General features: G+C 46.7%; 1 protein-coding gene across 1 annotated transcript in view; it reads right to left on the reverse strand.

Moving 5' to 3' along the window:
* The window catches only part of KIF26B (kinesin family member 26B), a 301,193-nt gene extending 291,728 nt beyond the window's left edge, over window positions 1-9,465 (reverse strand). The window contains exons 1-2 of the mRNA XM_086744394.1: window positions 9,403-9,465; window positions 8,776-9,177 (exon numbers count right to left, since the gene is read on the reverse strand). Coding sequence (XP_086600520.1) covers window positions 8,776-9,177; window positions 9,403-9,465 — 465 coding nt within the window. The remainder of the gene's footprint in view (window positions 1-8,775; window positions 9,178-9,402) is intronic.
* Between the last annotated feature and the right edge of the window lie 4,371 nt (window positions 9,466-13,836).

Here is a 13,836-nt window from a genome sequence, read left to right on the forward strand (position 1 = left end):
AAGCTGTTGTGAATACTCAGGTGCAAATAAACAATCACATCAAAGTATTTATGATTTAGGGGGCATGGTGAAATATAAGTTAGAGTAGAGTAGAATAGTTGTTAATCAAAAAAAAAAAAAAAAACTCCAAGTCAAAACATATTTATAAAAAACAAACACACATACAGCAAGTTCCACTTGAAGGTAATCTGGAAGCCAAAACACAGACTGTATTCCCAATTCAAGATTTTCCTACAGACACTAGAGCTAGATGGATGCTTTACATCAGTCATATTGCACTGGATACAGATATCCTATCTCCAGCATACAGTGTTCCTCTGACACACACCACCAGCAAGAAATTTTAAGTGTTTTCCAAAGCTACATTCACATTAGCTTGCGGTACTTTTTTACTAGAATAAAATAATTTTTAAGATGCATTTGATGCTCTTCTCCTGAATCACCGAATCCATTGAGTAAGATCATTGACCAGCCACTAACAAAGCACTCTCCTACTTGCTGGGCAAAGTGAGCAGACTCAGTCTTACTTTTTTTCACAGGGCGGCACAAGAATTTTAAATGTGCAATACAAAAGTCTTACACCAACACAGGATTTACTTATGTGAATCTAGAAATGTCCCGTTCCTTCTGAAGAAAGGGAAGTCCTTTTTTTTCATCATGAGTTCTAAACCAAGTCCAATGTAATACCTCACCAATTCCCTCAGGTCTCTTAAACAGAGCTTCCTTAACAATCTTCTAATTTTGTGTGCTTGTTTATGAAAAAAAAAGCAACAAAAACAAACCAGAAAAACACACCAAACCAAAAGACTACTACTAAATACAGTTTCAGAGAAAAGTGGCAAAGCTGAAACTAGACTGAAATCTTTTTTCTTCCCTCTCAGAACACACAGAATATAATATATAAGAAATGCAAGATCAACCATAGACTATGATTTAATAGTACAGACTGAGTAGAATAGCAGGTCTTACTGACAATTAAAAGTAAACAGAATTGAAGATTAAAATAAACATTAATGCTGGAATGGTAAGTAGCTTTTAACAGCCTTACTACATTGTATTATTTCAAATAAAATAAACTGAATTCCGATACCATAAAATAAATCCGAGCTGCAATTGAACACACCAATTTCTTAAAACTGATTCTTTTGTATAGCTGATATCATATTTCCCGTTCCTTTCTCTTTCATAAAGTACTTAAAAAGTAATCCCTATATTCTGTACTGGTTACATCTGAGGCTATGGTTGGATGCATTGTGCTGCTCTCATCAGTACTTTTCTCAGAGATCACTGTTTCCCTGTATCTGCTGTTGTAACAGCAGATCTACTCACTCCCTGACCTTTCAATCAAAAGGATCTGAGTTTAGAAAGCAGCGCTACTGAAAGTGTTTGAACTATCATTTTGATAAGAACTAAGGCAGGGAGCAACCACTGCGTATTCACACAGGAGACCTGCAGGGATGCTAACTTATGACCTTCACAAGGAGAGGAGAAAGGAAAGGCACGCTGGGAAGCCCACCGTGGGCCAGGATGTCTTAGTCCCGCTCAGCCTGAGCGGCATGTCTGACCGCTGCTTTAAATGCACGTGAGTATGCCCTGGTTAGGGGTATACGATAGATAGAGCTGTGGCCTAAATGAAATCATACTGATCTCGCTGAAGTCAGAATCCCATCACTAGGGTCAATTCCATGTAAGTCAAGGTTCAGAACCAGACTTCTCTCTCCATTTCTTTGTTGTTTTTATAAGTAACCAGCAGTAGTTCATGTTATATAAGGAAAAGAGTTTTCAATATTCGACATTTCTTGCAGGATCTTTTGAACAGTCTCCACTGCAAGCTCAGAATGATCCAGTCAACATTCCCCAGCCCTATTAAGTGTCTTGTGTTGGTTTGTGCTTGTACTTGGAGAAACCTCAAAAACGCTCTCACCAAAACATTGCTAAGCTATACTGCAATAGCATCTAAAAAGGAGAGCGGATGTAGAAGTATAAGCAAACACATATTCTGGTTGTAAATGCTACAAGTTATTATAACTGTACCAAGAAGGTGTCTGATTATGTATTTCAGGTTTCAAAACCAGAGATCTAAAAACACAGGTCTTAGCAGCTTAATTATGCTCATACTTTTGGGGTTTTTTTTAAATCCTGGTTTGATATAGGAAGGTTGCGTAGAAGACGACTGAGAAATAAAACTGGGCAAAATAAGTTACTGGGAATTTGAGTTCCATAAACCTACAAATAAGGACGCAGCCATGGTATGATCATCTAAAACAGCCTTGCTCCCATGGCCACCCTGCCTGAACAGGAATTGCCATGTCTTTCAGACGTGCACACTGAAGCTTCCAAAGAAAAGCAGCATTTCAGTGTGTGACTGCAGCAGACTGCTTGCAGTTATTACTTTACCACTGCTTGCCAGAAGAGCAAGACCTTAATTAATTGTTGTGACTTAATTAATTGTTGGGACACAGTGCAACCAAAACTTAGTCCAATAACAGGAAAGACCGTGGAAGACACTCCTGGAACTTTCCACTCTTGGGATACTACTTTGTTTATCAGTATGTTGTTACATACTACAGCTTGCTTAATTCAAAGTAAACATGCAATCTGCTTTTCTGCCATCAGGGATAGTTCTTGAATTGCAGCTTCAGCAACAAATAACATGGACTAAGATTTATTTATCTAGTGGCAGAGGGGAAGCTCATATGCTTGTATTCCTGACATTTTATTAACATACATGCCCTTCAAGCTACAGAATTACACTTTGCTAAGATCTAAGCCAGCAATTTAACTTGGAACATCTCTCACATTTTTGACATGCAGACCACATGTCGCAAAATGCTGCAGTTCCTACTACATCAGCATGTAGAGCATAACAGTCAAGTTTATTGCGGTGGTGGGCTGCAAGTTCAGTGCTTGCAAGCACCCCAATTATATGATGTCAAAGGCTACATGCTGCTGATGTGGCAAAACTGCAAATGTCTTTCAGCCCTACACAGTTCCAATGATCTGCTGACACGGGCGTGAATCCAATTACATGCTGATGGCCCATACTGGTAACGTGACATTTTTTCTAACACTGTCTAGGGAATTCAGCATGGACTACCTTTCTTTCTCCTCCCCTTCAAAATTATATGCCAAAATCCTACGCTTGTTATACAAGATTACTACTGATGTTGTGACATTTACTTCTAGGAAAATAATAAGACTATCTAAAGATACAAGATTATTTTAGAGATCAACGCAGTGTTCATGGCATGTATAAAGCACCTTGAAGGAACTTTGTCACTTAATAACAGCCCAGCATGAAGAGGCCAGCTACTGACTAAGCACTGATTATTTATTATTTATTATTTTATTATTTATTATTTCTGAACATTGTTTTCAGATGCACAGCTAAGTCTCTAAAAAAAATAAAATTAAATTAAAAAAAATTTAAAAGGTAATTTGATCAAAATTTTTCCTTTTCGCCTAGAGATTTACTTCTGATAAAACATCAATACTTTCCCCCTCTCCCCAACAGCTCTGTCTATGGTCTTCTAAAAGTATTTTCTCTTCTGACAGGAAAAACACCATAGTGTCAATTTACTGAATATAATCGTAGGCTTGTTCCTAATTTTCAGGGCACTCAGTAATGGCCAGCCTTTTTGATCCCATGGAGAAAGCTGCAGAGCTAACAGAGTTTCAACAGCTTCCCAAAAAGCAGCCTTTAATATACAGTGCCTTCATCCTTACCTCAAAGACATTTGCAAGCCCGAAATAAATATTTATATCATTTCACATGTTGACACTGGATTGCAGCAGCAAAACAGCAAGACTTCCAGCTGCTCCTAGGAAGGAGTTTATATTAATTTGTCAGAGGTGAAGGCATATCTGTTTATCTCCTCTGGACCTCTGTAAGCAGCTGTAATTTCAGAGTAACTGAAGTAGCTTGTAGTTTCCCAACTTGCCAGGAAACATACAATTGTAAGAAGAGTCGCAGATGAGTTATGCTAAATGTTTGGTATTGTGACCTGTGATGCAACACAAAAAGAATGGTTCTTGTTGCCTAAACTTTAATGGAGTTAATCCTTCCAAATGCTGACAAATTACTGCCTCAGGCCATTTAAAATCACATTTCTAATGCAATAATCCTATCTGCATTACAATGAGTTGGGATGAAATGATTAGGTGCCTGAGATTTTTGCCCAGTGAATTAAGCCACGATACAGACTGGCCGTGCTTGTTCACAAATTAAAGGTCTGGATGGAAATGAAATTCCATTATTCTGCCACTTGCTAAGCTTTGAGGAAGGGTTCATTACTGTCCTCTCTCTACTGGGAATGTTTCTAAAGTGGCTACAAGCTACAAGGAACCTATTTTTCATTAGGTCAACGTCAGGGCTTTCTTCGTAATTAATAATTATTACTCAAGTCTGACTACCAAACACCTCTGAAACAGAAATGGCTAATTCAACAACATGCAAGCAAGAAGTGACATAAAGTGTCAGTACATTTGTGAAAAAAGAAAGCAAAACTGTACCCTGAATGCAAATCCTCCCCTCTTCCCCGCCACAGACACATTGTGCTAAACCAGAATTGACCCAATTCTAATTCTTTACTCCGAAGCATAGACCTTTTAGCTAGGGGGATAGTCCAAAATATAAGCCACCTAACAACATCAGTGCTATCCATCTCTAGCATCCAAAATATTATCATTACTTCCTGATCCAATCACAACATGCCCAAGTAGATATTCATGTCTACACATTCAAACTACCTCTTGGTTTAAAGACTGTATTCAGGGTTTTTGGAATCCCATACCAACATCTATAATCGTCAGCTTGGGACTATTCTGATTAGCATTCAGTTGATTATTTACCCACAATATAATTTGATACACATAAATATTGCAACTCTTCAATTAAACTTAATGATCATTTTTTGTCGGATGCCTGCAAGTTGAGTGTTCCATTGAAGCCAGAGGATATCACAGGTTTGAACTCAATGCAAACAGATTTCACACAAATTCTGATAAATAGAGCGTGATGTCAAACTTCTGTGCTACAACTTTGTCTGATGCCCTTCCGAAAACATAGCCAGCGGAAAGGCTTAAAATAATTTAAAGTAAATAAATATTCGCAATTTGCAACAATCCTTATCATCATGCAAATATTTGATGCTGTAACAAAAGCCCCACAACAATGGCCACCAAATACTCCAAGATCCTTTCAGTCACGAACTGCAATGTGCAACTGTAACAACCACTTGTGCTAGTCATTTCCCATGGGTGTGCTTCACATGGGGGTTACAATAAGATTTCATTCTTATAAAACATAACCCCTTGTATGCAGATAATTGCTGTACATCTGCATCACAAAAAGGGAAAAAAACCAAGCAACTTTTAGCATATTTCTTTTTGTAATTGGCAAGGAACCTGGCATTTTTAATGTAGTACAACTATAATTAGATATTCCTCATCTTTGTGCCTCACCAAGGAAAAAAAAAAACAACCCCAAAATCCCAGTTTTCATCCTGTTGATATATTAGGAGAGAACGCTTCTATTTAAAACTGAAAGCTCAACACCTCAACACTAACAATGAGCTAGTCAGAAGCAGTTTGCTCTAGGTTAAGTGTGTTTTTTTCTGTATCAAATGGAAAGCTTCAGTACATAGCTTCATGCATAAAGCCTGGTCTGTTTATGCAGCAGTTAAGTATACTATTACACTTTGCAGATATACACAAAAACTTTTACATGATTACATACTATAGAAAACATCAATGTAGGTTCACATCCAAATAAGTTACTGCAGATTCCAGCATCTGCTGCTAGGTATGTGTCAATACACAGATACCCTCATATTCTGCTTATTCCACAATACACAATACTCAGGGTTATATGCATTTCTAAATACAGTGTAAATGTGAAACAGCTGCCACAGACTATTTCTAATGCTAATGAAGTTTCTGGGATGTCTTTAACAGCACCACCAAAGTGGTCATCTAGATCTGTCTGACTAGAAGATGACTGATTTATGCTCCATTTAATTGTTCTAGTAGAGGTGTATTGCCAGTTAGCTGTGTCCTACTGGGCACCACACTCTTGAGCTGCAAGATGCTTTGCAAGTTCTAAGTGAATACCCAGAACCAGGAACACGATCTGCTCCTTCTTCCACTGAACTCTGCGGTGGGATCAATTTTGTCTTCCAGAAAACCTATTTGCATTGCGGCAATCAAGAGCAGACCCCACAGGACCCTGAAAAATGACAGCTACATTAGCACGGCATGGTAGACTCCAGCCTCAATCCAAACTGAAGTAAGTTTTCCTCAGACACATGACAGGCTTCCACATTCTTGCAAGAGACCTTGTACCTTTCACCCTCAGAAGGCAACCCTAGTGCGTTACCGTGGCACATGCCTGCACAGGCAGCTCACAGGCCCTGGCTGAGCTGGCAGAGCCCACACCAACACCCTGCTTTCCCCTAAGCAGACACTGATTGGGCTACCCAGTGGATGTCAGCAACAACAAGCTTCCAAGACCAGCATACCCAATCCAAAGAAGTCAATGGCGCTAGCCATGACATTTGTATCCTCTATCACCTAGACCAAAGCCTTGCTGTGCTGGGCAGTGTCTGCTGAAGGCAGACATCACAAGCCCAGAAAGTGCTTAACAGTTGTAAGTAAGCCAGAAAGGATGAGAGGAAGGGATGCTTCTGCAAATAGCCACAGGCAGGTAGCATCCATTTGCAGAAGGGAATTGTGTGCAAGAGGTTAGAATACTGCAGCCTGCAAGTACTACTACATCACAAACAGGGCAGAGGGGCACCATAGCCCACAAAGACCACCTTACTTGTGTCTCCTTCCTTCTCCCTAAATGCACACACTGGACAGCAATGGTTTTGTAAGCAGCACTCCTACAGAACTAGAAGGCTTTGAAAGGAGGTGCAAGAAGAAAAAAAAACATAAGTAAGGGAGCTAAAAAACAGAAGTAAAGCTTACTACGGATGTGAATAAAGATTGGTCTGTACAACACCATCAGCTAAACTATGTGAACAGAACAAATGACAACAGTAACAGGAGCGTAACATTTCAGGAAGGCTAGGATAGGCAATGGCTGCCACTATTACAATAGGAGAAGCTTGTACAAATCTTTACATGACTGCAAAATCTGTCCATTTCTATTTAACACTGTGCGAGAGATAAAGCCTTGATGCTTATGTTTTGTCCTCCCTCCATCCCCAGTCTCAGTTATTCTGACGGCTCCTATGTCTGTATCAGTAATTTCCCACCTATACCCACAGCTGGTAATCACAGCCAAATCACAGCCTGAAATTCACTAAGATTTTGGTGCAGGGCCACTTTCCAGGAAGTCAACCATGTATTGATATGGTTAAACTGACTATTAATTTCAGTGATTCCACCTTTCCCTTTTCATGAATAATTCAGTTAAGTCAGCTCTTGAGACAAGGTAACAAGCAGCCCTTGAGCCTTTTGTTCCAGAGAGCACCAACTCCCTCTCAAACAGCACATAGATAAATAATGGAGAGTACAACACAACAGCAACACCAGGGACCCCTTCTCAGCAGTCGGATCTTTTCCATGATACCTCTTTATCGTAACCACTGATGAAAACTCTTTGAAGTGGAAGAGTAAATATTATCATTCAATAGTACCTGGACCCAACAGGTCAAACAAAATTGCATTGTATTACGTTCTGGGAGCTGTAGATCCATGCACAATACAATGCTTACAAGGTTGCTATGGAGGAATCCAATGCTTACTGTTTTGGCAGCACGGGGTCAGCCAAGGGCTGCTGGACACTCTTTTATGGCTGTTAGCCTTCATCTTTATACACACAGCAAACGGGGGGGGGGGGGGGGGGGGGGGGGGAACAAACAAACAAACAAAAAACAATGCCAAACAAAACAAAACCAAAGAATTTCAGAGTATGCCTTTGGGGATACCAGATTCCCCAAGAGAGGCAGAAAGCAAACTTCCAACTCTATCCATAATCAGTCAACTCTGAAAACCTGAGGCTAGATTTCAGAAATGCTTACATGCTCTTTAGGCATAGGATTATTCAACCCACCATTCAAGGTCCAGCAGTTTCAAGTATTTTTAAATAATCTCATTTAAAAAAAATAAAATAAAAATCTAGTGCTTTTCTGTAAGAGAGAAGCATCACCAAGTTGTCCTTCTGTTAATGACACCCCAGAAAGGTGGATTCGATGCCATGGTCTGCCACAGCGTCACTGGGTGACCTTTGGGCTCGCACAGCATTTCAATGCCTCATCTGAACCTGGAGCTAGAGGGTCTCCGCTGCACCTGGCCCAGCAATGGACGTCCAAACCACGTGCATGCGGCTGTACAGACCTTACCACTAAGCTGGCTGCCAAGTCTCAGGATATTTTGTAAATCCATCCTGTAGGGATGAAAGACAGCAAAAAGGGGAAAGGACTAACGACTCCCATGTGGCATTTCCCATCCTTGCTTGCCCCTCACTGGCAACAAGTACACGGGAGACAACACCACCAAACCACCGTCAATGCAACGAAAGCAGAGGGCAAGGAGTCAGCCTGAGGGACTGTCACGAAGGTCCCCCGAAGAAGCCTGGCAGCCCTCTGAAAAGAGAGGTACCCTGCTCCACGTGAAGCCGGGGGGGAGGGGGTGGGGTGGGAGAAGGCAACAAGACCGAGAAGGGGCGAACCCCAATAAACCCCCAAACCCTCTGCGCTGATGGCGGCAGGGGGGAGCCCAGGCGGCCGGCAGCCCCCCCTCCCCCGCTCCGCCCGTCCCCCCGCTCACCTTGCAGCCGACGGGCCCGGGGATGAGGAGCTTCCCCGCCTGCCTCTTCAGCTCCGCCAGGCGGGCGCTGCAGTGCTCGCACCAGACGCCGCGGTCGGAGCCCGGCGAGGAGCCTCCGCCGCTACCGGAGCCCGGCGAACCGGTGCCGAAACCCGGCGAACCGCCCAGCGAGCCGGGGGAACTGGTGCCGATGCCAGGCGAGGCGGGTCCCGGCGAACCGCTGAAGGAGCCCGGAGAGGAGGTGCCGGAGCCGGGGGACGGGGTGCCGGAGGAGCCCAGGGCAGAGCCGGCTCCCTCCGGGGCCGGGCGACTCCCTGCCCGGGACTCCTCATACGCCTTCCGGTACCAGCTCTCGGGGGAGAAGGGGGCAGCGGGCTTGGTGGGGGAGCAGGGGTCGGTCACCTAGAGCAGGAGAAGGAACAGGAGCAGGGGGTCAGGCGGGAAAGACCGCCGGCGCCGGCGAGTTGCGCTCGGACGCTCCGCGCCTCGCCCGCCCCCGCGGAGCGCCCAGAGCCGCCGCGCCGCCCCGCACCGGGGAAGCGGAGCGGGGCCGGCGGGGGACCGACAGCCCCGGCACGGCGGCGGCCGCCGCTCCGAGCTGCCCCCCAGCTTTCGCCGCCAACTTACCCCGTATTTTCTGTTCCGCGCCGTGACCGCAATCCGCTCCTTATTTCCAGCCACTGAATTCATGGTGGCTTCGCAGCGCGGCGGGAGAATTCCCAACCGCTTTCCCAGTCCGCATCCAAAGGGAATAGCCGGTCCCGGGAAGTTCCCCTTGCGGAGCAGGCAGGCTGCTGCCTCCGCCGCCTCCGACGGGATGGCTCAGCCCCCGAAACGCCGTCAGTTCTCGGGGAAACGCTGGGGGCTGGGGTTTTCTCCCGGTCGGTTTTTCCTCATTGTCTTCCCTCTCATTCCCTTACAAACCCCTGTTTTGCCAGAAACAGCGACAGCCGGGGCAGGAGCGCTTCCCCCCGGCAGGCAGCGCAGCCCCCCTCCCCGAGCGAGGGGAAGCATCCAGGGTGACTTTGGGAAGGGGAGGGAGCCCCAGCACAGGCGCCTTCTGCCTCCACTACAGCCGCAACTTGTTCCCTTCGCCGAGGTTCGCAACTGAGTTAAAAAAGAAATGCTCCCAAAATATCGGGATCCAGGCTCTGGGAGGAGCCTCCGCGTCCCTGGCAGCCAATATCCTCCTGCCCGTTGGTGCCTGACAGTTTTTGCAAGGGAGGGAAGGGAAAAGGGCAGACACGGGGCGGCTGCCAGAACCCCACCACAAGCCCGCACCCTGCCTCAGCTGCCGGAAGGGTCCATTTTATTTTGCAGTATTTCTTGATTGACGTCTGTGATTTTCCCCCCTCTTCTTGAAAAGGGCGAGGGGGGATGGGGCACCTTGTTGCTTCCACCACAGTTATTGGTCAGTTGCCTCTGTTCAGGTCTTTAATGAACGTGATTTCACAAGTGTTCCCAATCCTCCCTAAATAACTATGGAAGGAAAGCAAGCTGTATTTCTGACAGTCACCGGCATCTCTTTTCCGCCTTGTAATTTTACGTGTATTAATTTAACTTGCAGTCAAGGGCATAATAAACTGATCTCTTAACAATGAAATTCTACAGACTTATGTTCCTATTAATCTTTCCCTCCAATTAGGGTTTATTTTTGCCGATTACATGTTACACATCCTTTTTTACTTCAAATCCTGCAGACAGCACAACAATCTCTAGTAAATCTTCCTCCTCAAAACAAGTTGCCAATTTTCTCAGAAATGGATGCAATAGAGAGCTAAATGCCAGATCCCTCGATAGGGTCATAACACGGATGGGTTGATGTAATTGAGAAGGCAGAACACACAGGGGACTTGCATCCACCTTTCCACCTTCCTTTTGTTACTTCCATATAAATGCATCCTTTCAGCATCCCTAATGTACCTGGGCTGTAACAGCCATGAGGAAACAAAACCAGCCCACTGCATCACTGAGCAAGGAGTCTCCCAGTGCCTTTCTGTTTTCACAGATACTCTGCCGGTAATAAAGGTTTGTAAGATGCTCTGCTGTGTGACTTGATTTTTATCACGCTTAAAGCCATTCCTGATCCGGATAAGAAAGCTTTCATCTAAAGCAGACACAAGTGATGCTGCCTAAGGTAGCCGGGCTGCATCAGTAGTGCCTGGTGCATTTACACAGGTGCCTCCGAAAAGCTGACCAAGCGAGCAAACAAAGGAGATGCACCCTAGCTCCTACTGCACGTGAACGGGTTTCACATAAATCTGCATGCAGAGAGCCCGTGTTTTCTCCTGTAGACAGACGTGATAGGGATGACAAGGTAACACAGGATACGCTGTGCAGGTCTAGAGCAGCGCAGAGCAGGTACACTCCGTAGGCCCCCAGACACCGACAGCAGGCAGCCACGTGCCACTCACTCCGGGCGTGTAACTTCTCATTTTCTAGGCTCAGCGATTCTGGTGGCGAACCCGCAGATTTGCTTTGTTTTTCAGCAGACCTTTAATTACCAAGCTGCTGAGCTACGCCTGCCTAACTGCATCTGCTCCGTCAGGGATCATCATCCTGCACACAGCGGCACATCTAACCCCGGGAGAGGATGCCTGTCCGGTGGGCAAGGGGCTGCCGCTCCACGAGGGTGCGGACAACTCCCAAACAGCAGAGCAGGGCCCGGCCGGGACCGGGAGGCCGAGCTCCACCAGCACCCCAGCCTCCCCTTTCCCCATGGGTCCTGAGGCCCGAGGCAGCGTACGACCCCTCGGTGCTTCAGGCAGGGACGGTGGGGCACGGGGCGCACAACGGCGTTGAAAGGCTGTGCGGTTGCCAGCAGCCCGGCGGGGCTGCGGGTGACCGCGCTCCTCCCCGGCTCCAGTGGCAGGTTGGTGGCGGGTGCCGCCCACCGAGTCCCCAGAGCCCCCGCAACCGGTGCCCCTCGAGGGGCAAGCGACAAGACCGACCGTTAAACCGCCAATTTCCCGGCCCACCTAGGCGGGACAGGGGCATTAAGGCCGCGTACCCTGCAGCCGGGCGGCGCCGCCGGCGCTGAGGGGCGTTGGAGGTGCGCGGCCCCGCGGCGTTGGCGGGTGGCGGGCGCCCCCTACCGGCAGCGCGCGGCGGCCGTTATCGGCCGTTGCGGCCCGGCCGTTGGGCGGGTGGAGTTGCGCCGTGCGGGGAGGTGAGGGGAAGGAAGGGGCCACCGCTCTCCCGGCCCCGCTCGGGTGTCGCGGGCGGCCGGGCGGGCAGTTCCGCCGGGGCACGGGAGCCGTAACGGGGTGCTGGGTCCTGGCAGCGAACAGCGCTGTCCCTCCTTCAGAGCAATGCCTGCTGTCCCTGAGGCGGGGGAATAGGGCTTCTCCGGGCATGGCTACAAAGGGCTGCCAAAGCGGGGCTTTTTTCTGTGACTGGGGTCCTCCTAGGGTTTTTGGGATAGGCGATGTTGCCTCCCCGGCAGCGCACGGGAGCACGGTTCCTCTGCCCCACTGCTCCCAGGGGTGGAGAGGGTCAGACCCTACCAATGCGCCGGTCTGTGCCCGGCCCTACCCCCCGCCCCGGAGAGCCGGGCCTCTGGTGGGGTGCCTGCTGCTCTGCCACCGCCTGCTCGCCTGCCATCGCTCCCCTCCGCTCCTGCCGGATAGGCGAGGGCTCCAGCAGTTGTAGCCCAAATGAGCTGGGTCCCCAGGCAGAGCTCCACAACGTGCTGGTAGCAGGGTGACTGAGCTCTGGTAAAGCAGGTGGAACAACCCAGGGAAAAATCTCCTGACCGGTGTCAGTATTTACTGACATTTTGAGACACTCAATAAAGGCTTTATTGAATTGTGAGAATTTTTGGAAGCTGAGATCTTCCAGATTCTCCAGTTGGAGGTATTTTGCTGCTAAAATCTTACCAGTTTTTGTTACTTTGTGCAGGCTGAAGTATAGGACACTATGGTATCACTGCAGCAAGAAGCTTGGCTAGGAACCCTGGGTTAGCACCTTCCCCTCTGAAAAGCCGTGAGGTATAGATTTCTCCCTCTCTTTAGGCCCCCCTGTGTGAAAGTTGGTAAGTTTTCCCTTGCAACCCATCCTACCCCAAGTGTCACTAAGGAAAGACGATTAGTTATCAGAATCACCAACACTGCCAATGGTAGGCAGCTCCACAGCTACCTCTCAATTTCAAGTTTACATATGTCTTTGGTTATCATAAGGAGTAGTCATGGGAATCTGCCTTAACTTTAGTCATAGAGTCATAGAAGACTTTGGGTTGGAAGGGACCTTTAACGATCATCTAGTCCAACCTCCCTGCAGTGAGCAGGGACATCCCCGACTAGATCAGGTTGCTCAGAGCCTCATTCAGCCTGGCCTTGAATGTTTCCAGGGATGGGGCATCCACCACCTCTCTAGGCAACCTGTTCCAGTGTTCCACCACCTTCAGTGTAAAAATTTTTTTCCTTATATCTAGTCTAAATCTACCTTCTGGCAAATCATTTATGCTAGCAGTTCAGAGGTTAGACTGATTGTTGTTCGTAACTCCAGACAGAGCTGAAAAAATAGAGCTGTTCAGATTTTTATAAGTACATGAACAGGAGCCAAAGCCTTGGATGCAGGCATAAGTATCAGACAGAGGTTCGAGCGAAAGCTAGTCTCAAAGCACTGAGGACGGACTTCGATCTCAATCTACGTATTGCACCTCTGTGGACTGTCGTGACCTGTCTTTTAGCTAGTATACAAACTTCCAGTTTCTCCATCACACCGCAGTGGGTTTGTGGTGGTGTACTATCGCGGCTGCTTTCAGTGGATTTCTTCTGAGTATATCTCAGTGTGGGTGCAATTACATCTGACCTAGAAGTTCAACTTCATTACTCAAACCTGAGATGCTGGCACAAGCCCAGTTCTATCAATAAACAGCAGTTTGTGAGAGCTGGAATTGTTGGTTGCATCAAATAAATCCTTTGAGGTATTCACATTTATAATAAATCTTAGGATAAAAAAGGTGACAGCAACTGTAACTTGAAGAGTCATCACTGCCTGCACTGAAGCTTTGTTTCCACGTTTGGTGCTAATAAGTCTCAGTATCAGGTCTTACTTAAA

Source organism: Chlamydotis macqueenii, chromosome 3 (assembly GCF_036417535.1).
Source record: "Chlamydotis macqueenii isolate bChlMac1 chromosome 3, bChlMac1.mat, whole genome shotgun sequence".
Lineage (NCBI taxonomy): Eukaryota > Metazoa > Chordata > Aves > Otidiformes > Otididae > Chlamydotis > Chlamydotis macqueenii.